The sequence below is a fragment of the Pan paniscus genome, chromosome 13, assembly GCF_029289425.2.
Source record: "Pan paniscus chromosome 13, NHGRI_mPanPan1-v2.0_pri, whole genome shotgun sequence".
In the NCBI taxonomy this organism is placed as follows: domain Eukaryota; kingdom Metazoa; phylum Chordata; class Mammalia; order Primates; family Hominidae; genus Pan; species Pan paniscus.
Genome location: NC_073262.2, coordinates 15263312 through 15287385, shown reverse-complemented (window position 1 = coordinate 15287385; position 24074 = coordinate 15263312). Strand labels below are relative to the sequence as shown.

Genomic DNA, 24074 nt, shown 5'->3' with positions numbered 1-24074 from the left:
CTCGGCCTGGCCCCACTCCTAAGCAGCCTCATCTGGTCCGGAACACAGCCAGAGCGGCAGTGTTTTGTAAAGGGTCCAGGTGATTGCTTTTTTCCATGCAAAATAGACATTTTATTCTTGGTTCATAGGCATAGATTTTGTCACTTAAAACCAAGTTTTAGCAAATATTCCTTGCAGTGTTTCTCCCTTTCATTTATTAGCCTATTTACTTCAGTTTTTCTTCCTTTACAATTGTATTCACCATTGTGAAGTAATTGAGGTATAATTGTCCGAGTGAAGGTTCCAGGTGATTCTCATGTAAAGCCCTGGTTGAGAACCACTGATCTAGAGGGAAAAAAGACAAAAGCCAACCCAGCCAGCAGCTGTGTTCTGGGAAACATGTGGAAGGAAGCCCTTGGGGCAGGAGACCACTGAGTGGAGGAGACGAAAGGTGCCCAGGCCAGGAGCCCCGGAGTGACCTCCCGGCCGCACTCGCCCTGTGTTCCAGGCCTGCCTGCGGTGCCCTGCCCATCACTCCCCTTACCTCAGTCAGAAACTGCTGGGCCTCCTGAGCCTGCTGCAGCAGAAGCCGCCTCCACGCCGCCTCTGCCCGCAGGTGGGCCATGGCCTTCTCCAGCTGCTGCACCCGGGCGGCCACCTCGTGGGCGGCAAAGTGCCCAGCACCACCCGGGTCAGAGCCTCGTGGCTGCTCATCTCACTCTCCAGGTTCTGTGGGGGAGGAGGCAGGAGGATGCGGATGTTGCTGACCCTTGGGGGACTCCCACAGTTGTGCTTGAAGTTTCACGGGACCCCACTAACTTGTCCCCAAGGAGTTCCCTGTCCCCATGACTCCCAAAGAATCCAGGGCATCCCAAAAGCCCCACAGGCAGAGAGTTCCTGGCTGGGCCACAGAGAGTGCCGTTTGCTTGGCTGAGAAGCCCTGCTCACGTGTGAGGCCGGCCCTCCCCGGGTGGGCCCACACCTGGTGCTGCTCCTGCAGGTGCCGCACCGCACTCAGGCTCTGGCCATAGTCCTGGGCAGCGGCCAGAGGCAGCTTCTCCTGCACCCAGGCCATTTCCTCGTCGGCATCCCTGAAGAACTTCAAGAGGAGGCTCCGGGCCTCCAGGGCCATCCTGCGCTCCTGCAGGGGCTCCCTCAGGCTCTTGAACCTGCAGCGGTGGAGGGTGGGACCAAGGGAGGCAGGGACCAGGGTGTCAGTATTAGGGATACCTGGTGACACAGATCACCCAGCTGTGGCCCTCACCATGGGCAAGGGGAGAAAGTGAGAAGACATCAGTTAAGAGGGCAGGGGTGGGGGTCCCTCCAGGAAGGCAGGGAAGAGAAGCTGAGGGCACGGGTGGATCTACCTCTGAAGCAGCCGCCGGGCCTGCTCTTCTACATCTTGGGCAAGGTAGTGGCCTTCCCTCACAAAGGCCTGGGCCTGGCCCAGCAGTGCCTCAGCCTGCCTGGCCTTCTTGTCCACTGCTGCCTCCAGCTCCCTCTGTGTGCCCAGGAGCTCGCCCACCCCAGGCAGGGCCTGGCCCACAGTGGGGGCTCTCAGCTCAACCTCGATGGGCTCCAGCCAGTTCTCCAGTTCCTCCATGCTCCACCGCAGACGCAGGGCCTAGGGTAGAAAGTGAGGTAGGCAGGAGGGGAGTGGCCTGGAGCCCGGCCAGCCAACCCTCGGCCTGCACAACCTCACCTCACAGGCCTTCTGGAGCTTGGCCACCTTCTGGGAGTTGTCTTGCAGCTCACCCCAGAGTGCTCCCAGCTCCTCCAGTCGCTCCTGGATGGCCTCCGAGGCTGGGTGGCCCCCCTGCAGCAGCCTCTGTTCCTCCTGCAGCCACAACATAAAACACACCTTGTGGACTCAGGACTGCCGGTACCAGGGCACTTGTGTTGACTCTGACCACCAGCACTAGAGCTGCAGAGTCCCTGCAGTCCAGCTGCATGATCTTGAGCAACTTTCTTTACCTAAGCCTCATTTTCCTCATCCGTATCATAGAGAAAATAATGGTTATTTTGTTTAAATGAGATAAGTCATATAAAATACTTAGCAGGGTGATTTATATCAGAGGGAGCCAGCCTGGGGTCAGGACCTGCCTTTGCAGGTGGAAAAGAGAATGTTTTAAAAAGTGCTATGCTGGGCACAGTGGCTCATTCCTGTAATCCCAGTACTTTGGGAGGCTGAGGCAGGTGGATCGCCTGAGCTCAGGAGTTTGACACCAGCCTGGACAACATGGCAAAACCCCATCTCTACCAAAAATATAAAAAAGTAGCTGGATGTAGTGGTGTGGGCCTGTGATCCCAGCTACTTGGGAGGCTGAGCTGGGAAGATCACTTGAGCCTGGGAGGCGGAGGTTGCAGTGAGCTGAGATCTTGCCACTGCACTCCAGCCTGGGTGACAGAGCAAGACCCTGTCTCAAAGTGGCTATGTTTTGACTCCTTCGCTCACAGGACTGGTGGCTATGTCCTGTTCACATCAAAATGTTATCTTTAAAATTACTGAAAAGGTGCCATTTTTGGAGAGGGTGCCCACCCCCCCCCCCCCCCCGCCGGAAAGCAACTTCTCACTACACTTCTGCCTAAACAACCGCTTAGCCAGGTGCCTGCACACAAAAAGTACTGGATAACGCTGGCCACCGTTACTGTGGTTCAGCACCAGCTCTGGGGCACTGTCCTGTGTTCTGCCTGGAGAGCTGTCCCACCACCCTCCTGCCTGCAGGGCCTCACCCGCTGCAGCTCCTGCTGTTGGTGCATGCTCGCGTCCAGCTCCGCCTGGAAATTCTGCTGCTTCTGTAACTGTGCTGGCAGCATGGCTGTGTCCAGCAAACCCTCCTCCAAGGCCACCAGGTTCTTCTCCCTCAGCCACGCAGCCACCTGGGCACGTGGGGAGGACAGGCCTGCTGTCCAGGGCTTTCCCCTTCCCCTGACCTCTGGGATACCCCAGAGGAAGGGTGGCCTTTCCCTGGGTCGACTCCTTCCCCACCATGACCGCCTCCCTCTCCAAGCGAGGCGAACCTCCTGGGAGTCCTGCAGGAAGGCCTGCAGCTGCCGGAGCTCCTCTAGGCGATGGCGGCGGGTCCCGGCTTGCCTGAAGAGCGCCTCCTTCCTGCCAGGAGGAGAGGCTCATGGGCCTGGAGCCACCCCCGGGGCCAGGTGGGGTGCCCGTCCAGCCTAGGCTTTCTCGGGTATGAATATACTCCGAGTCTGGAGTTTCCTTTGGAATAAAGATACATTGCACTCCCCCTCTGTATTTGTGTCTGTTATGCGCCAGATTTTGTACCCCCAAGTTTTTGTTTTTGAGACAGAGTCTCACTCTGTCACCCAGGCTGGAGTGCAGTGGCACAATCTCGGCTCACTGCAAACTCCATCTCCCGGGTTCAAGCAATTCTTCTACCTCAGCCTCCCGAGTAGCTAGGACTATAGGCTCACACCTCCAGGCCCAGCTAAATTTTGTATTTTTAGTAGAGGCAGGGTTTCCCCATGTTGGCCAGGCTGGTCTTGAACTCCTGACCTCAAATGATCCACCTACCTCGGCCTCCCAAAGTGCTGGGTTTACAGGCGTGAACTACTGCACCCAGCCTGTACCCCTGAGTTCTTATGTTGAAGGCCTAACTCCAGAAGTGTTTTTGGAGACAGCGTCTTTAAAAGAGGTAATTAAGTGAAAATGAGGTCATATGGGTGGGTCCTAATCCAGTGTGACCTTGTGAGAGGAGGCAACTGGGGCAGACACAAGCACAGGGGACGATCTGCCTCCTGCAGGAGGGCAGAAGCCAGGGGCTAGAAGTCAGGGTGGCACTGTGCTGGGGGAAGCTGAGCCTGCCAGGAACCACCTAAGGTGACTGGGGGAGGGGGTGGTGACAGAGACCAGCAAAGCAAAGTTTGCATTCTGTTAATTCAAAGACCTCCACAGGTACCCAGGTGTGGTCCACCTGCAAGAATGGAGAGGGGGTGGCCCCGACCACTGCCAGGACACCAGCACAAGGAGCCATGGCATTTGTGGGTGCTGGTTGGCTCTCTGATCGGCTCTCTGAGAAGGACAAAAGCCCCCACCAGTCTGGGATCTGGCTTTTGACCGTACCTGCCTTGATCTAAAAGTCTGAGGAGCTGCATGAAGCAGCCAAACCCGATGAGCTTTTACAGGGAAAAAAAAACTGCAGAGCTGGGGTCTCATGGGCCATGCAGGTCACATGCATCTGTGTCTGAACTTCAGTTAGATGAGCTAAGACTTCTGCTAGCCTGCCTGTGGGGCCAGCACAGTGCTTTCGTCCTCATCACAGCCGTTAAAGCCCAGGATGTGAGGCTCAGCTGCCGTGAGGAGGAACTTGTCTGAGTCCTGCCATTAGTGGGCAGCACAGGGACTCAGGGCTGTGACCCTGGAAGGCCGATGCTTGACCTCTGTGCCCTGAGACCTTCCGTTTCGTGAGATGATTTCCTCTTGGTCTCCTAGCATAAGCCTCTCTTTAAACTCCCTTTGATCTCAACTGAATGAAGAAGGAAGTGGGATTTTCCACGTGGTGTTTGATGTCCATAACAGGCAGACACATTGCAGGGCCAGGGGTGGTGGGGACCCCCGGCATCTGACCTCAGTCCTTGGACAAGGCTGGTGAGCCTGGGCCAAGTAGTGGAAGGGTGGGAAGGGAAGAACCGGGATGCCAGATGCCTGTGCCAGCCCGCCCACAGCACCCCTCACCCCAGAGCCACCACTACCTCAGAAGCATGGCCTGGCACCTGTCCAGGGCACTCTGGGCCTCGGGGTGCCCATCCTGGTGCAGGCCGCGGGCCGTGGCCTCCAGAGCACTGATCTTTCCCGCCTGCACCTCCAGGTCCCGCTCCAGCATCTTGTGCTTCCACAGAAGGGGCTCCATGGGGGCCAAGGGGTCCTGGTGGGAGTGGGGAACCCAATACTGTCCATGAGCCTCCCCCTCCCATCCCAGGCTACCTGCCTTCCCACGTAGAACCATCCTACCAAATGCTCATCCACAGAGCGGCTGCTCCGCCCAAACACATCCCTCACATCCCTCAAGGCTGTTTCCAGCTTTAGGACAGTGATTCCCAGCCAGGGGAGGCATTTGGATTAGGGATCAAGAGCCAGAATCTCTGAGGCAAGCAGAGCTTTTTCATGTAAGGTGAAAGCTCCCTCCTCTGCACTCCCTGGAGGACCATGTTAGTCCCCAGTTATCCTCTGAGGTCTCCTATAAGTTACACTCGTCTGCTTCAGGGTTGGGGCAGTGGCGGGAAAAGCCAACCTCTAGGCATTTGGGAAGCGAGGAGGGCAGGGGTGAGGTGGCAAGAATGGGTCAGGCCCACACAGGCACTCTAGAAGCTCCTTGGTGTTCGCAGTGGGGCCTGCCCACAGCTGCATGGGAACTGCTCTAGATGACGGGTAAGTAACTGCCCAGTGACGGATGTGGCCCAGGGTGGGGAGATGGCCCAGAAGGGGAGGATCCCTGGCCTAGGGAGCTCAGGCAGCACTGGCTGGTTTGACCCCTAATGCTGCTCTTATAATTCCCCCCTCCTGCCCATTCCTGCTGGGCACCTACCCATAGACCCTCACTGGCTAGGGAGTCTTCCTTGCTGCAAAGCCAACGTTCCATCTTCTCCACTGAGCTCAGAAACAGCTGAGAACAAAGGAAAAGGCAAGAGACAGTCGGTGGAGGGTCCAGCCACTGCAGTTGGAGTGACTGTTCCAGTGGCACAAGTTAGGGAACCAGGGTCCTGGAAGGCAAGAGTGCTGAGTGGTGGGGAAGCCCCTGGCACAGCAGCCCCTCCAGTCTTAGCCTTGACCAGAGGCTGTGGGGTCAGCGCAGGCCCTGTTCGGGGGGGGCAAGATGCAGGCTGGGGATGGGACTGTGCCTGCCTGTAGCTCCAGGGCCTGCTGCAGCTGTAGCTGATGCTCCTGCCAGGCCCCTTCCAGGCTGCTCAGCTCCTGTTCTAAGCCAGCCAGCACCTGGCGAATGTCGGAGCTGAAGGGGTGCCCCGCTGTGAGCAGTCGCTGCCCAGTGCTTCGGGCCAGGCTGATGCTGTCTGTCCAGGAGTCCAGCTCGGCCTGGAACAGGACTGGGCTCAGATCACTGGGGGCTGGAAGCAGCCCAGCAGGCAGGAGAGAGGTGGGGAAGCAGCTGAGGAGTGGGAGGCTGGAGGAGATAGGCAGGGCGGGACACTCAGGAGGCCCAAGAGCAAGGAGACGAGAGGAAGGGGAGGGCAGGGCGGAGCTGAGAGCCTGGGAAAGGCTTGGGCCAGCTGCCCATTCACCTTGCACTCCTGATGCTCTTCTAACATACACCGGGCTTCTACAGGGCTGCGAGGAGTGGGGCTCGTGTCCATCTGAGCCCGCAGCCTCTGGGCACTGACCAGCAATTCCTGCAGCGTTGCCTGGAGTTTCTGAGCTTGGTGCAAGGCATCCAGCGCCTCCCTCCTGCCCACAGCACTCATCAGCTAGTCGTCAGGCCTTCAAACCCCTCTCCCCCATGCCCACTGGTGTCTTCTGTCCCTTAATCCCCTCAACCACAGGAGGGCCCACGGGCTGGGAGTTACTGGGAGGACAGTACAGTTATTTGAAGGGTGGAGAAGGAATCCTAGGGGAACACGGGCTGAGGGGAGCTGTGGGGACTGAGATGCTGGAGGATGGGTCGGCAAGGGCAAGGCCTGTGGGTTCATACCGCTTCTGGGCCCTGCTCCGGAGCTGCCACCAGCTCTCAGCCACCTCCTGCTGCCTGTGCCTGAGGCCGTGGGCTGCCTCAGGGCTTCTTTGGCAGAGGCGGCCCACTTCACGCTCTAGGGACTGTGGGGGAAGCCGGGGTCAGAGGCTGGGGCAGGGGAGCTCTGGGCCACCCTGGCATCCCAAAGCCCCTCCTCCCCACTTGTGCCCAGGGTCCTACTGAGGAGATGCCCTGGGCCCAGCTCTACAGCCAGCTACGCACCTCCACCTGGGCCTGGATGGGGTGCACTTCCCGCTCCAGCTCCTCGTGTTTCCGCAGCAGCCTCTGCACGCTCTCCAGATCTTTCCCACAGTCCAGGGCCTGGATCAGGGCTTCCTGGAGGAGGGGCATGGCCAGTTACCTGCTGGGCCTTTGCTTCGGCTCCTCCTTCCTGGCAAAGGGCCCAACCAGTGGCTTCTGTGTGCACAGCAAGTCCCCAGCGTGATTTCCTGGCCCCGACTTTGAGGGCCAGAGATCTCTTCCTTATGTGAGGGGGACGATTCTGAGGAGCAACTCTGGATTTGGAGTCTCCTCTGAGGGAAGAACCTCACGTGTGTGCTGCTTCCCTGTACAGTCTCACTCAACTCTCATCCCTTGAGGAGCGAGAAAGAAAATAGAGCAAGGATGGACAGACAGGGCTGTGCCGTCATTTGAGGGCAGAAGCCAGCGGAGGAAACAGCCAGGCATGCCCAGCACAGGCAGCAGCACCTGTTTCACACAAGGGCTTCCTAGACCGGGTTCTAACTCTGCCAGATTCCAGCCCGGGGCTCTGTGGTTATGTACACAGTCCCAGGGCAAACCTCCCGAGGGTTTGGGCTTCCTCAGGGATGGGAGGAAACAGAGAGTGTGTTTTCTGGCCTCTGGACCTGCCATGTATCTGGGGACCAGATCTGGGGGAGAAAGGAGACAGGGAATCCCCCACTGAGCTTGCAATGGGTGCTTCTACGGTCCTGAGTTGATCCCGAGGGCCAGCCCATCAGATGTCCCTGGTGCAGACTGCTGGGACCCACCTCCAAGTACCCAGCTGAACAGGAGAGGCCAGTGAGGGGGGAGACGCATGGGAGACTCTAGGCAGCGCCCCCTCCCCTGAGTGCATTTGCTCACAGCCCCCACCGGGACCTCTTTCCACCACGTACCTTCTCCTGAATCCTCTTGGTGACATTGTCCAGCTCTCGGGACAACACGTGTATCTCCAAGGCCCCTTCGAGCTGCTGCTGGTACCGGAGCAGGTTGCCATGGAAACTCGCCCACCTGGCCAAGGGGTGGTGGTGTCATGTGGAGCCTGAGGTGGCCTTCCACCCCTCTTCCCGGCCCTTTGGTTCTCCCCAGCCTGGGACTGGCCTGTTGTTGAGCTGGCTTCGCCGCTGGCAGATGATCTTGACTTCCTCAGGGTCCCGGTTCTTGAGCTGCAGTGACAAGTCACTGATGCTCCTGATGCAGGCATCACCCACTGTGTCCTGCAGGGGAGATATGGGTGAGGGCATTGGCAACCCCCATGCACAGCCCCTTCTTCCCACCTCAGCAGGCACTGGAAGCATGCCTGGGCCCCGGAGCACGAGGAACTGCATATTTGGGCAGTGGGAAGAACTGCCTCCTGCCTCCTCTACTGCGGCAGTTCCCTGAGGTCACCCCGTCCAGGTGAAGTGAGCAAGATCAGCTTGGAGCCTGCAGCCCCAGAGTCATCTCTAAGGCCAGAAAATGGGATCCCTGCACTGGGTACCATGTAGGAGGGGGAGAGTGGGCACATGCTCACTAACAGAGACTCTTGAGACGGAGTCTCCCTCTGTTGCCTAGTCTCCCTCTGTTGCACTGTTGTTGTAGTGGCACAATCTCAGCTCACTGCAACCTCCACCTCCCTGGTTCAAGCGATTCTCCTACCTCAGCCTCCCGAGTAGCTAGCACTACAGGTGCCTGCCACCAAGCCTGGCTAAGTTTTGTATTTTTCGTAGAGACGGGGTTTCACCATGTTGGCCAGGCTTGTCTCAAACTCCTGACCTCAAGTGATCTGCCTGCCTTGGCCTCCCAAACTGCTGGGATTACAAGTGTGAGCCACTGTGCCCAGCCACAGAAACTTTTAAAATGAAAATTCAGCTTCTTGGTTGAAAAGAAGCAAAGGGAGGTTGTAGAATGGAACAGTGAGCTCTGGCTTCCTGGGGTTTGGGTGTCCCCACCCCAGGACTCGTCTGAGCTGAGGCTGGTGCTGCTTGGACACTGGATGGGGTTTAAAGGTACACAGGGAGGGGTCCACCGCAGGGTGTGGTTGCAGATCTCCTGCCTCTGGCATCTGTAGAGCTTGTTTAAATTTCCAAAGCACTTTCCTATGAAGTGCCTCATGCAAGGTAGGCAGGGAAGGACATTCCCCTCCTTTTATAGATGCCGGAGCAGAGCTCAGAGGCTAACCTGGCTCCTTTGCGGCAGAGCCAGGATTCAAGCCCAGCTCCTTTAGAGTCTAGCTCTCTTCCTACTGCAGTATCTGGCACAGCGTCTGTGAAATTCCACCATTAACAAGGGATGTCTTAGGTGTAAGCACTGCCGCCTCTTAAAAAGTAATACATACATGTACCGGGGGACAAGGTTAGCACATTTGGTCTTTAACACCTGATTGTCAATACATTTGCCATTTTTTTTCCCTGTATACCACATAAGAGAAATAGATGTTTGGTGTGTGTATGTGTGAGGGGGCGGGTGTGGGGTGAGAAGAAGACGCTGAGACGCCGAAATAGTCACACTGAAGGTGGGCGCTGATTATCTGCCACACCCAGGCATATGTCCTATCTTTTAAAGATTTTTTGAAATAATTATAGATGCCCAGGAAATTGCCAAAGTCCTGCAGAGAGGTCCCTGTGCCCTTCCCCAGCTTCCCTTACAGCAGCATCCTATATAATGATAACATTAAAACCACAAAGCTGACGTTGGTGTAATACTACCAACTAGACCAGACCTCATTCAGATTTTATTAGTTTTTGCAAGTACGCATCTGTGCGGGGCAGTGGGGGATAGGTCTATGCAGTTTTATCACAGCTAGAGACTCACGTACCTGCCACCACACACGTGCTCTCTTACCTCTGAGGTGGGTGCTACCCGCATTCTAAAGAGGAAGGAGTGAAGGCGGGTGAGAGGAGGGAGCCTGCCCGAGGGCATAGGAGGAGCAGGCATGGCGCCCACGCCCTGCTCTACAGCCCACACTCTTTCCCTGCTCTCAGTTGGATTTTCAGTGCGGGATGCATGGCCAACCTCTACCCAGCAAGGCCCCCTTACCCCGGCCGAGTTTCCTCGGAACTCGCAGAGCCACCGTCAGAGCTGCAGGCAGTGCTCCAGGTCCTGGCCCAGGTCACCAACATTCATCTTCACCTCCTGTGAAGGCCGAGGGTGGGGAGGGAGCGCTCTGAGCACCAGCCCAGGCTCCTAGCACCTGCTGCTGGGGATCCCTCCTGTCAAGGGAGGGCTCCTCCCCCCATCTCTCAGCCCCCACCCAGCTGGGGCTACACCTTCTCCTGGATCCAGGCCTCTGCAAGGTCCACTCTCTGCAGGAACTCCAGGAAGTTCCGCCTGTCCTCCAGCTCCTGGCCCCTGAGGGCCATTGCCTGCCTCAGGTCCTCCCAGTGCTTCCGCAGGCCCTGCAGCCGCTGGGAGACCTCTCCGGCTCGAGGGTGACTCTGCCAGGAGAGCCTCTCCCTTCTGGAGGAAGAGAGGGGACACAGGACATCTTGCCTGCTGCACTTCCTCCTAAGACTGACATGGCCCCTGGGCCACACTTTGGGGCAGGCATGGGGCTGAGGGCCCTGTTGTTACCTTGGCAACAGAGGTCATGACCTCCTCATGGGCCTGGACTTCAGCTTCAAAGGCCTGGTGTTTCAGCAGGGGCTTCAGCTTATCTCTCGGGTCCCCAGGAGGGATCGACTCCTTCAGCTGCTGGGCCCACGCCTGGATCCAGTCCTCAGCCTGGTGGGGGTGGGACATGAATGCTGCAATGTTCTGCAGCCTCAGGCCCCAGATGCCACAGGCCTAGCCCCCAGCCATTCCCAGGAGGCTGGCCTCAGGGGTGGGGCGGGCAGCACCTGGTAAATGAGCCCTGAAGGTTCCAGCTCTGGAAGGTTGCTGCAGGAGGCAGCCGGGCAGGGCCTTGGGTGGGCTCTCGTTTTGGAGGTGTGGCCCCTACTCCTGGGGCCCTGGGCTGCTCTGCTCCCTTCCCCACCTCTCTTGCCCTGGCGCTGCTAGAGCTCGGGACACTGGTGGGGTCTCCACGCAAAGGGGCTTAGATCCCATGTTCTGGGCTCCAGCACAGCCTCTGGGGAAGCCATCCACCCCCGAACCTGTTTCCGCCTCACAGTGTTGCGGTGTGAAGGCGGCTGAAAACTGTCGAGTGTGGTTCCAGTGGAAGGCCCTGGGCTGGGGGTGCCCTCTGACCCGGGTTGCGGCCTGGGTGAAGCTGGCCATCAGCAGGGAGGCATGCAGGGTGTGTCCCCGGCTCTCCGCCAGCTCCTTCACTCTCACCCGGCGCTGCTGCAGGATGGGAAGCCGGTCCCGCACCCAGGTGCGCCGGAGCGTCTTCAGCCGCTCACGCAGGGCTGCCTCCTGTGGGGCAGGGGCACAGCTGCTGCTCTCCTACCCTGGGCTGGGGCAGGGCCTGGCCTGCAGGGCTCACAGTCCTTTCTTTGAGGGCCCCAGAGCCCTTACCTCAGCCCCATATGGCTGAGGGGTGTCTGATCCTCCCAGCCACAAGCCAGACCAGTCTGCTCCCCAAGGACCACACGGTGTGGACAGAGCCGAATGCCCCGTGTGGGTCTCTGCAGTGTGGCCCATCTCCCCCTGGGCCCTCTTCTTGAGCCACACATACAACTTGCTCAGTCAACCCCAACCAGGCCCCCAGCCTCGCAGGCTCATCAACACTGCCTCCAGGAAAGCACCAAGCGCCCCGTGACCCCCTTCAGGACTCTCCCGACCACCGCGTTCTGACCACGCCCAGGCCTCCTGACTCCATTACCTTCTTGTCCTGGGCAGTCAGAACCTTCAGGAAGACCTCGTGCTTGCAAATCAACTGCTCTACCTCTTCCACCGAGCTCCCCAAGGCACTGGTTTTCAGGGAGACCTGGATCCACAGAAAAGTCAAAGAGGCCACCAAGCCTTCCAGCCAGCCAGCCCCTCCAGCTGCAGTCTGTGCCCATGGGCACTCTGGGTATGGCAGGGCCTTAGGAGTGCCCACTGAGCTTGGCATGCAGCTGTGAGGAGTGGGAGTCCAGGTTGGGAGGCTGCGACACCTCAACCTCTGCACCATGTGGGGAGCATGACCAGCCTCTGGCCAACTTCCTCGGGGCTCAGTCTGGGCTGGGGATGTCAGTGGACGCTCAGGGGCCTCAGCACTTCACCATGGCCACCTGGAAGGACTTGTGCACAGCTGCCTCATATTAGAGAAAAAGCCAGAGAGGCGGGAGGAAAGGGACTGAGCAGAGAGGGGAATGGAAAGGAGGAGCAGGAGGCTGAGCGGAGTGTGAGGGCGGGAGGGGACCTGCCTCCTGGGGCACGAGGATCTCCTCCAGGCGGCCGCACTCTCTGAGGAAGAGCTGCTCCTGCTGCTCGGCCTGCAGCCTCTCTTGCTTCCGTGCCCAGGCCTGATACACCTGGTCCCGCTGGTCCTGCAGGGCTCGAAGCTCTTCCTGGACCTGGGGATGGACACATGAGGAGCCTCAGCTGGGGAGGGTGGTGTGGGTGAGGTGAGGACTGGATCCTGAGGGAAGCTCCTGAGGAGAGGCCAGCATGGCACAGTAGGACGGGGCACCAGGTGGCCAGGCACAAGCTTGGTCAGCTAGGGTATGTGGGGGCACCTGGGGAGGGGGCCCACCTCCTTGGTGGGTGTCCCTGCAGCAAGAAGTGCCTGCTGGCCCAGCTGGGTGGCCTGTGCTGCCACAGCTTCTCCCGGGCCTCCAGCTCCGCCCGGAGCCACTGGTGGGCACTGAGCTTCTGCGGGCCGCTGCTAGGCTCTTGCGAACTCCCCTCCACCTGCAGGTCCTGGCGCATGCGGGCTGCCCAGGAGGCGTAGTCACGCACCTGATCCCGGGGACATGGAGGGAGAGCCGGGTGAGGGCTGGGCTGGGCAGCAGGAAACCAGGTGCTGAGGCAACTGCAGCCCACCTGAGTCCACTCACACAGCCCAAGCCGACCTGGGTCAGGGCCTCGGGTGAGGCACGTGTGGCCCTTTGTCACTTGGTTTCTCTGTTCTCATCCAACCCGATCCCCCCAGAACCACGAACCCCCTACATGAGCCAGACCCTCACCACGACACGTCTCTGCCCTTTGTTCCTCCTGCCTTCCCATCTCTACAGAGCTCACCTGGATGAGGCCATGAGAGGACTAGCGGCTAGCAAGATCAGCCCCATCAAGACTGCTTGATGGGGAAAGAAAGCTCACCTGCTCTTCAAAGGCCCCTTGGCCGCCTTTGCCTGGCAAAGCCTTCCCTGGTATTTGACATTGCACTGCTCTCCTTGTTCTCTGAATTACTAATTTAACCCTTACAGTCTTCTGCTGATTTGGGTACAACTATACAAGATTGGTGCTGGAGGGACTTCAGGCCCTTGTCCAAATATCTCATTGCATGGAGGAAGGAAGGGTAAATGGCACAAAGAGTCTTGTAAACTCTAAGTGCATGACAAACCCAGGGTTAAGTGCCTTGCTCAAGCTCACACTGCTAGCAAATCAGCAGAGTTAAGTCCCTAAACTCAAGCCTTTTTGCAGTGTCAGTTTGGGCCTCCTGGTCTGCCAGGTCCCAGGACAGTGGGATGCCGGGGACATCCTGTGGCCAGGACCTACTGTCCCAGTCTGATTCTCTGGGTTTCGGGCTCATCTCCCCAGGAAGCAGGGATCCATGAGGGCAGCAGTTCCACTGTCCATAGCTTCTATATTGCCCTCCTCTCTCCACCCGTGGCTTCAGCAGGGAGCTGAAGACAGACATTAAATAGATACTGACTGATCCAGAGGTCACTGTCTAACATCTGGGTCTCCAGTTATGAGCTTTCCTGGGCAGTTCTTACTCCCAGCCCTGGCTGGGATGCTGCATGACTGCCCTGCCACTCACCTTGCTGGCACTGACCCAGACCCTAAGGTGTCACTGCTACGCCCATGTGCTCAGCCCCTGACCAGCCAGACTGACATCCCGTGTGCTTGTGCTCTCCCACCCGAGTCCATGCTTCTTCTCCCTCTGGAGCTGGAGGGCCTCATGCGTGCATGCCCATGCATGGTGCAGCACACACACATGCACACACACGCCACCCAAGGGGCAGAAGCCCTCACCGCCGTGCGGAAGCGGGCCAGGAGGCGTGCCCGCTCCAGCTGGGCCCTACGCTGCTCCATGCGTCACTGCAGCACTGCCCACGCCTGCGTCACAGCTTGCTGCCTCTGCTGCACCGCATGGGCCTGAGGCCCCGGACAACAATTCTGCACCCTGCCTGCAGTCTCCAGCAGTTCCTGCAGCTGCGGGAGGGGCAGGGAACAGGGAGGCAAGGGTCATGTCCTCCTGATTATCTCGCAGATGTATCCCTCGCCTGGGAACTCTGGCCCCCTTGGGCCACGTCCTGCCATGCACAGTAGGCCCATGGGAGGCTCTGAGGGAGAGTGGAAAATCTAGAGGAACAGGCGGGCCAGCCTGAGGGGGCTGCAGGGGCCTGGGTCGGAGAGGCAGCCAGCTGGGCTCACCTGCTGCTCGGTGCCCACGAGTTCTCGCTCCAGCCCCTGGTGGCTTCTCAGCTGGGCCTCCAGCCCACGCAGGTCCCATGCCACATTGTTGGGGAGGCTCGTGGCTTTCTCCTGAGGAAGGGAGAATGCCGAGGAGATGAGGGATGGAGGGTGGGCACTGAGCCTGGAGTGTATCCACTTCTAGCCACCCCTCCGGCTCACACCTGGACCTGGGTGAGGACTTCCAAGAGATCTCTGTGAACTCTGAGGGTGGTCTCGGCGTCTCGGAGCGCGTGGCCTCGGGCCTGGGTCAGCTCCCACAGCTCCGACCAGGCAGCCCTGCCCATGGCGTGTGGAAGACCAGCCGGGGATCAGCTGCCGGGCCGTCTCATTCCTCCCTCCCGCTAGGCCTGGTCAGCCCGCTCCTCTCTGAGTTGTATCGGGACTTGCCCAAAGCTCCTCCTTCTTAAAACCTCTCCCGCCTGTGGCCCTGCCTACACACCTTCTTCCTGGGAGCCTGTCTTCTAGCTTTACCATGAATTCAGTGCTTTGCTGCTGTAATGCTCAGCACTGCATGGTATCTGTGCTGTGATACTCCTTACATCCTGTGCTTTGACTCATAGTGCGTCACCCAGGTTATGATCACAGACGCTTTGTGGGCAGAGGCCACATCTCTCCGTTCCTCGCTAACTCTGCAACTGGCTGAGCTCCTAAGGCTTCTGCCAGGCCAGGCTCTGGGCTAGGGGTTATGAGCAAGTCATGACCTTGCCTCAAAGCTCACAGGCTGGGAGTGGATCCAAATCAGCCAAGTGGACAGCTAGGAACCACATGAGGCATGGGCTGTCCCGAGTGAGCACAGGAGCTGGGGTAGCTCAGGGGAAGGCCCTGATGTCTGGCCCCACCATCTTCCCACAGCTCCTGCTCTCAATCCTGGGAGCAGGACTCTGACCTGCACACCCAGCCTCACCTCCCTTCACAGACCAGAGCCTGTGGCGGGCTCAGCTTCTCTGCAGCTAGGCCCCCTGCAGAGCCCTGTGGGCAGCCAGGGCCAGCGTGGCCCTCACAGCATGCCATCCCCTCTTACCACTCTGGGCCCTGCCTGCCCAGCTCCTTCCCCCAAACCCCATGCTGGCCTGGCCCGCTGGGCACTCACTGCAGATCCTGCTGCCTCTGATGGACCATGGGGCCAGAACTGTGCCCACGCTCTAGCAGGCTCTCTGCCAGCAGCCGGCAGGCGGCCACCCGCTGGCTGCCCATCTCCACTTGGTGCTGAAACTTTGCAAACTTGGTGCAGAGGTGCTGAGAAGAGGGGAGTGGGTGACAGGGTAGCCCCCGGCTGGTTAGGCGTCAAGCAGCCTGGGAATTGAGGCACCTCAGTGCCCAACTGGGTGATGTGGGCTTGGACAGCCACGGCGTCTGCCCGCTCCACTCAGGAGGCCCCACCTCAGCCAGGGCTCACCGCTCTGCTGCCACCTTCTTCCGCCGCCCCGCCAGAGCCAGCTTCCCCACCCCATAGGCTCTTCCCCAGGCACCCTCCTTGACCCTGGCCCTCTTCTCACCAGGGCGTGCTCGGGGTCCTCCCCCAGGCTCTCCCCTCCTTTGGCTGCCTGCTTCTGGCTTGCCAGCCAGCCCTGCAGGTCCTCGGCCTCCCTCAGGAACTCGTGCAGCCTCAGGGTCCCCTCCAGTTCCCGGTCCCTGTGGTGACAGTCCGTGGTTCCCCAGAAGTGAGTTGCCCACCCCCCTGGGGGCCAGTCGGGCCAGCCAGAGGGGCCAGTCTGAAAACTGGGGTTACTCATGGTCTCTGTCCAAGCCTGCGGCTCACGATTCAGGGAGTAGTAGACACAGCAGTGCAGGTGTAGGGGCAGAGGAGGGTGTGGACGTGGGGAGATGGACTGCAGGGAGTTGTGGGGCCTCACTGAAGAATTTATGGAAAGAGGTGAGCAACACACACCCTTCTCCCAATGCATCTCTACAGCCTGGGGTCATGGGTTCTGATTGACTTTGGGCCATGGCATGGGAACAGTCAGCTGTGGCTAGGCCTCCTGTACCCACTGATGAGAGGGGTTATGGTGTCCTCACTGTGTGGCCACCAACTCCTGCAGTGCCCGCAGCTGCTCCCGGAGCCTCTCCCACACCACACGCAGCTGCTCAGGGACTTCGGGGCCAGTGAGGGTTTGGGCTGTCTGGTCAAGCTCCTCCATGGAGCTCCAGTAAATGGCTAGTTCCTCCTGTAGAGCCTATGATGCATGAGGACCCATGCCAGGCTCAGCCTGGGTGACTCATCCACCCACCTGTCCATCCCCCACCCATCCAGTCACCAATCCCCATCCATTCACCCACCACTCACACGCCCATCCATCTACCTCAACTCATTCATCCACCCACCCAGCATCCATCTACCCATTACTGATGGAGTAAGTACTTATTGTTCCATAAAGTGAACACCTGGTCTGTGCCCACTGAGGGCTCATTATTTAGCAGGGAAAGGTGAATGCTGGCTAATCTGGGCCAAGGAAGGGAGGGCACAGGAGGCATTAGACTGGACCCCAACATCCATGTGTAAGAGAGAGGCAGAGTTAAACAAGCTGTCCAGTATAGCCGGGAGATGGGTGCTCCGTGAGGCCAAGGCTACAGGCCTTTAGAAAGACCTTCTCTGAAGGTCCTGTCGCAGAACACACTGGAACTGGGGCTGTGCAGGAAACATGCCCAGACAGGAGGACAGTTCAGTGACAGCAGGAACCGGGACTGCCGTGGGCTCCAGGCTTTGAAGCTTGTGTGGTTCTGGGAGTCTGAATTCAGGAGTGAGGAAGGGGACTTCGAGACCTCCCTCCCTTCAGCCAGGGGATGTTTGTGGGAGGAGGTCGGCTTCATGAAGGGCATTTGGTTAACTCAAAGGATGACGGGTAAAGCCTGGGAGGAAGACACCTGTGGGAGATGTGGAGCGGGCTGGGCAGGTGACCTTGACAGAGGAGAAAAGTGCCAGGGGTGGGGTAGAGAGGAAGCAAGAGGAGGCGGAGAAACCCCAAGGCCACAGGGAGAGGCAAGACTCGTAAGAAGATGAAGGGAGAAAGTGTGTACATCACAGTGCCCAGGTTGCCTTGGAAGAAGGGGCACTGTGGGATCTGGGTGGGCAGTGGGGATGGGGCTGTCTGAGTCTCCAGGAAGCAAGAGCAGGGCTCCGTGCCTCTGAGAGAGGGAGGGTGACAGCCCTCTCCCCGTGGTCCATCATCACCCAGACCACACTGCAGGGGAGGCTCAGGACGTGGTACCTCGTGCTTGTTAATGAGCCTGAGGGTGGCTGCCTCGTCTCTGCCATAGTCCCGACTGCTCACCAGCGGCCGCTTCTCCTCCACCCAGCCCTCCAGCTCTGACACATCCAGAAAGTACTGCCAAGAGTGGGGCCAACTCACCTGGAGGATCTCAGACAGGACCCTCCGTCAGCCCTGGAGACATCTGCCCCTGCTCTCCAGCATCAAAGGGGCTTCTGTGCCCATAGGGGCACCCATCAGCTCCCAGCCCAGAGCCCCCACCACTGATCCGCCTCCCTGAGAGTCCCACAGGTGGCCCCTCAAGGAGCCCTGACTTCTGCCTCTTCCCCCAACCCCACCTCTCTGCATCCTACCTGCTGGAAAGCGACAGCCTGCTGCAGACACTGGGCCCGTGCTTCACATGCCCTCTCCAGCTCTGCCCAGTGGCCTTCCAGCTCCTGGCACTGCTCCACGATGTGTTGGGCTTGGGGGTGCCCTGAGGCTGCCAGGCTCTGCCCAGAACTCAGCACCCGTTGCACCTGCCCCTGGTGAGCTTTTACCTCCACCTGGAGCTCCTGCCACAGAGTGGCTTGAGAGGCTGCTGCTCTTAACCCAGGGGCGTCCGGAGCAGAGCCATGGATGTGGCTCCAGGCCCCAATCATGGCAAGACCCCCAGGGTCAAAATAGCTGGGGCAGAGATTTGGAAATTGGGATACCCAGGGGTGAGGGCTTAGAGGCCAGGACACCTGAGTAGGGGCAGAGGGTTTCTAAGGTCTGGGAAGCGGATGTCGGTAATCCTGTAGGAAGAAGAGGGCTATTACCTTGTGCTTGCGGTGAAGGCTCTGGGCACCATTCAAGCACTCGGTATAGCTGCTGGGGCTGCCATGGGGCATCTGCTCAGTTACCCAAGAGAGCTCCATGTTGATCAGGTGGCAGAACTGGTGCAGCTCCACTGAGGCCTGCAGCTGCAGGCCCCGGATGGCCAGATGCCCCTGCAGAAGCTCCAGCCTAGGAGGAGGAGGAAGAGATTGGAGAGGGTGGGAACAGAGTGAGCACAAGGCTCCTGGTTCTCTCCTTGGCCAAGCCAGGGCCCGTGAAGAACAAGACCAGGGAATAGAGCAAAGCCCCATCTGACAAAGGGAGGCAGTGGAAGGGCGCCAGGGCCCCACCTCATGGCCTAGATAACTCGCCTGACCGCACTGTGGGGGTCCTGCTAAGGAAGCATAATGGGGTCTCCGACCCTCCCATCCCAGAATGACTCTACTCATAAGGGAGGAGGTCTGGACACCCAGGTCCTGTGGGTGCCATCTTGTGGGACCTTAAATTCACATGGAGGAGTGACACACAGGTGGGTGGGAGGACAGACCCCACCTCTGGAGGTGCTTCTGGGTCTCTTCCAGGATGGCCGGGGAGGCGGCCACGCCATGGGCCTTGGAGGCGAGGGCAGCCATCTTGGCAGCCAGGGTCCGGCTCTCACTCTCCAGCTGTTGGTGCCATTTCTGCAGCCTCCGGCTGGAGCGCAGGTCCTGCCCTGTTTCCGAGCTCTGTAGGGCCCCTTCGAGCTGCTCCAGCTGCTCCTTTGCATCCTGGGAGGGACGCATGGAGCTGCATTAGGTTCTCTGTGTACAGCACAGCAAGTGGCCTTCCCGGGCTCAGGGACTGTTGGACTTTTAGGACCAGATTCACCAGGGAGCTCTGTCCCCACCACTGCCAACCCTCGGCCAGAAGTGCCCAATCTTCCCCTGTTCCCTCACGCTTCTTCTTCCCTGGGGGACTCAAGTGGTGCTGACCACCCGCTGGGCACACAGGAGAGAATCCTGCATTGGCCGACTGAGCAGAAAGCCACGCTCAGCTTGTCCTAGGCCAGAAGCCTCCAAAGGCTGCAGAGCCAGGGTCAGCAGAACACCCAGACTTCTCCCTCCCCATTCTGTCCAGCCCAGCCAGGCCTCGGTCTCCCTCTTGTGCCCTGTGCCTCTTCCCAGTGGACCTGCAGCTGCCTCAGGAGTTGCTCCTGCTGTCCAGCCTGCTGGAGCTCGTCCCCACGCTCAGTCATCTTGCGGTTCAAAGCTTCCCATTTGCTTCTCAGGCCTTGAAGCCTGGTCTGTATGTCCTCCTGGCCACAGGGCCTCCTACTCAACAGCTCTCTCCCAACCTGGAGTGGAGATAAAGGCCCAGGGAGTTTGGCTGAGCTGCTGGTACCACCAGTGGCCACAGCAGGCTGGACCTGGGTGGCAGTGGAGGTGAGGGGGTGACCACAGCTGCACTCCATGGGCTGCCTGGAAGAAAGCAGTTCATGTGGCCCCAAAACTGCAGGTAGGGGGGCTTTCCTCTGACCCCTGCAAATAGAGCGGGGTGAGCCAGCATTAGGTTGGTGGCTGGGGAGAGCCGTGTTCTGGTAGAGGTGGCCGGCTCTGGGACTTGCCATGGAGAGTTGTAGGGGAAGGGATGGATGGCAGCAGCTTTGGGGCTGGTTTGGGTGCCAAGGGGATGCCAGCAGCATCAAGGAGGCTTGCGGGGGGAGGTTCTAGGTTCACGCTGAGGCTGATTTTTCCTTCAAAGACTCTTCCATGAAAACAGGTGGTGCAGTAGGGTTGGGAATTTGAAGACAAGGAGGCTCTGCACCCTCTGTCCCGTGTCCCCCACCTGCTGCAGGGCCTCCACGTGTCTGCGGGTGGCGAGTAGCTCGCTCTCAGCTGCTTCGTGTCGCTTGAGTGTCTGCAGCATGTTTCTGCGCACTCCGGAGGGCTCATGCGCAGCCCTAAATAAATGGGGTACCAACATTTCTACTCATTGGATTACAAGTTCTCAGGCATCCAAAATGATGAACAAAATGACAATTTCTAGGGCTTCTGTGGGAGAGTATGGAAAGGTCTTTTTGAACCTTTTAATGCTGTCAATGGAAGAATGATGAGGTTCCTAAATTTGGAAAGGAGACATTTCTTCATTTTTATGTTTATTTTTATTTTTTTTGAGACAGAGTTTCACTCTTGTTGCCCAGGCTGGAGTGCAATGGCGTGATCTTGGCTCACTGCAACCTGCACCTCCTGGGTTCAAGCGATTCTCCTGCCTCAGCCTCCTGATTAGCTGGGATTACAGATGCCCACCACCACACCTGGCTAATTTTTTGCAGTTTTAGTAGAGACAGGGTTTCATCATGTTGGCCAGGCTGGTCTGAAACTCGTGACCTCAGGTGATCCACTCGCCTTAGCCTCCCAAAGTGCTGGGATTACAGGCATGAGCCACCCAACCAGTGAGAGATTTATTTCCTATAAAGGGTTGTAGCCTGCAGGGTTGTCCTTCTGACAGGCTGGGAAGCATAGCCTCCAGCCAGAAGCCAGAAACAGACGCTTCAAGGAGGAGGTAAAGGAAATAGCAATTTATGCTGACTGGAATGGCCAAATACATTTATTTAATAAGCTCCAGGAGGAGTCATGAATATTTATGGAAGGAGAAATGCATGCATGCACAATTGAGTTTCTGGCTTCTTCATGGGTCCCATGTACAAAAAATGGCAGTGTTAGCATGATCCCAGGGTGGAGTTTTCAGCCCTCTGACATTAAAAGGTGAAGCAGAGGACATGAAAACTCGCTCTGTGCATCCTCTGTGCGCTGGCCAGAACCTCCTGTTGTGGGTGGTCTCTTATCAGGCAAGAAAGGAGAGGTTGATATCAGTGGTGGAGGCTTTGAAAGGGCTGGTTTCTGTTAAGTCCTTAGGGAAGAAAGCCTCATCATGGTTAGCAAAGGAGTGGGTTTAACGATGTGTATGTTAACCCCATCATCCCATCCTAGCAAAGCTGAGAACTCAGTTTTGAAAGTTACTCTGTGGTCCCCTCAGCCAAGAGTGGTTCTGTTCAGTCAGTTGGGAGCTTATAATTTAATTTTTGTTTATCAATGCTAATGCGAAAGAGTACGCTGTCTTCATGGCAGCTGAATTTGCAAGAAACTCCTTGGATGGGGTTAATGGCAGCTGTATTTTTCTGGGAGCTCTGCTTTAATTGGATAAAGTAAGTTGTGGTAAGATTTCTTCTTTTATCTTCAGTATCTCGAATGTTTTCATTTAAATAATCTTTATAACAACTTTTGATGTCTGAGTGGATTCCCACACAGTCATCTATTGTAAGACTTTCTGATTCCATTTTTTTCCTTTGGTCATTATGAATAGGGCTTATGTAAATAATTGCATGGTAGCTTTTGATTGGAAATAACATAGTAGTTGTCAAAATACTTAGGAATGTTATTTTTGGATTGTAAGGTGAGACTTGTTTAGCTCTGGAAAAAAATGCCCAACTTGTAAGAGGGGAGGAAAAATAATTTTCTGTTTTCGGAATTCTTAGATGGGTTGCTCTGTAAAAACTGACAGATTAAAATGAGAAAAACAGAAAAGTTGAAAAACACGTATACCTTTTGGTTACATGGGAGATACTCAGGGAAAAATGAGTAAATCTCCAACAGGTGGCTTTCAGTTCAAGCATAAATACTGTCTTCAACTTAAAGAAAGAAGATTTGAGGTGCAGTATTGGGGAGTTAACCAGCAAAAGCACATTAGACAAGGGTAAGGTTCATTATACAGACTTAAGTTCATGCATTCTCCATTGATAAGACTCTGTAGTGATTTAGTTATCCTTCTCTTCTTGGTGTCGAGAGAGGTAGCTTTTAAATGGGGATTTCCTTTATAGATGTAAATTTTCCTTACACAAGTGTAACTTCTACTCTGTTTTCATAACTTCCTTTGTTAGCATTTTTTTTCAAAATAATTAGCTAGGAATAATTCTTAAGCCAAAGGGACATATTTTGGGGTTGCATATTCTGGTTTCCTACCATTATATTTTGGGGTGGCATATTTTGGTCTTATACACTGTGTTCCACCGGCAATGAAAAGAGATCTTGTTTTTCCTCCAGCAATTTGTCATTTGTTAAAGAGTTTAGCAGTTCTAAGAGATATAGACCAGCTGTGCTATCTTTTTGTGGTTTTCAGTTCTCTAGTATGTTGAGCATCTTTTTGTAAGTGTACTTGCCATCTGTAGATCTTCTTTGGTGAGGTGTCTGTTCAGATCTGTGTGCATTTTTAATTGGGCTGTTTAACTTATTGTTTAGTTTTAACAATTTTTTATGTATTTTGAATACAAATTCTCAGATCTGTATTTTGCAAATATTTTCTTTAATATGTGGCTTGTCTTTTGGTTCTCTTAACAAGGTCTCTTCCAGAGTATAAACTGTAAATATTAAGAAATCCACATTGTCATTTCTTCTGTGTATGTCAACCTTCTGTGTCATTTGTTAAAATTCATTACCAGACGCAAAGGCACATAGCTTTTCTTCTATAGTTTCTTCTAGAAATTGTATAGTTTTGCATTTTTAGTGTAAGGATGATTTTGAGTGATTATTTGTGTAAGTTGTAAAGTTTTCATCTACATGCATATGATTTCTTATGGTTTCCAATTAATCATTCCCTCACTATTTTTGGGAAAGACACAGGATAGTGGGCTCTGTTAGAGTAGATAGCTAGCTAGACATGAACAGGAGGGGCCCTCCTGGAAAAGGGAAAGTCTGTGAAGGCTCACCTGGAGGGACCCCCAAAAATGCACATATTAGTAGCATCTCCAGTGCTGGAGTGGATGGGCACTTGTCAATTGTGGTTAGGAGGGAGAAGAGGTACCTACGCAGAAACACCCTAGAACTTCTCTTAAGATGCCCCAATCATCATTCACTCTGCAATAAAAATGTCAGAATATTGCTAGCTACATGCTGATAAGAAGGACAAAGGGGACATTCCTAAGAGAAACCTGGCACCATAAGTACAGATTAGGGCAGAGAAAGACATTCTAAAGAGGCAGGTGCAGTAGATACAAACGTGACCGCTGTCAGCCTGCCTGGGATGGCGGGAAGGAGGTTGGTGCCAGAGTGGATTCAGATTCATCACCCCACATGTACCTCAATCAACAGGAGGTCCCACAAGCCTAAGTGGGGCAAGTCGGGGACCTAAGGCAGTAGCAGGAAAACCAAGGAAAACAGGCGTAGACTTGAGACAGAGGCAGGAATGTGAAGAAGTCCAAAATAAAATTCCCTGCACAGGACTCTTAGGCTGTTCTCATGCACTATGAACCCACTCCTCCCTATTTTCCTACAATAAGCTCTTTACACTGTATTTCTTTTCAATGAAGTTATCTTCCATCTTTGTACTGCCTTTTGGTGAAAATCTTTCTTCCAAGTTAATAACTGGGACATCAGCTCTCCCCAGTAATAGCTCCCTTTCAGTTTTAATTTACAGAACTGATGGGGATTAATAACTGGCTCTCTGACTTTAAGTGGTGCAGGAGGCGGCCAGTAGGGGACGCCAGCCGTCACACCGGGAGCAAGAGGGCCCTGCCTAGTCCCCATCTGCCTGCAGGTGGCTTGCAGCCACGACAATGTCAGCAAGAGGGCCCGGCAGTGTCCCTAGCTGCCAACAGGGGGCGAACGACGACTACACTGTGAGCAAG

At 56.5% G+C, this 24074-nt stretch overlaps 1 protein-coding gene across 1 annotated transcript in view; it reads right to left on the bottom strand.

Moving 5' to 3' along the window:
- LOC117978423 (spectrin beta chain, non-erythrocytic 5-like) overlaps positions 1-20845 on the bottom strand; it is a 28386-nt gene extending 7541 nt beyond the window's left edge. The window contains 36 exon segments of the mRNA XM_063595093.1: positions 524-663; positions 666-708; positions 962-1148; positions 1347-1603; positions 1682-1816; positions 2713-2859; positions 3001-3091; positions 4693-4865; positions 5526-5603; positions 5843-6031; positions 6238-6400; positions 6645-6766; positions 6906-7019; positions 7820-7934; positions 8025-8140; positions 9942-10037; positions 10172-10343; positions 10345-10361; positions 10476-10625; positions 11091-11258; positions 11668-11772; positions 12194-12343; positions 12523-12579; positions 12582-12728; positions 13968-14147; positions 14370-14480; positions 14573-14687; positions 15502-15647; positions 15908-16043; positions 16428-16585; positions 17618-17734; positions 17971-18171; positions 18418-18604; positions 18968-19182; positions 19584-19748; positions 20240-20845. Coding sequence (XP_063451163.1) covers positions 524-663; positions 666-708; positions 962-1148; positions 1347-1603; positions 1682-1816; positions 2713-2859; positions 3001-3091; positions 4693-4865; positions 5526-5603; positions 5843-6031; positions 6238-6400; positions 6645-6766; positions 6906-7019; positions 7820-7934; positions 8025-8140; positions 9942-10037; positions 10172-10343; positions 10345-10361; positions 10476-10625; positions 11091-11258; positions 11668-11772; positions 12194-12343; positions 12523-12579; positions 12582-12728; positions 13968-14147; positions 14370-14480; positions 14573-14687; positions 15502-15647; positions 15908-16043; positions 16428-16585; positions 17618-17734; positions 17971-18171; positions 18418-18604; positions 18968-19182; positions 19584-19748; positions 20240-20377 — 5001 coding nt within the window. The 5' untranslated portion in view covers positions 20378-20845.
- Positions 20846-24074: the final 3229 nt, after the last annotated feature.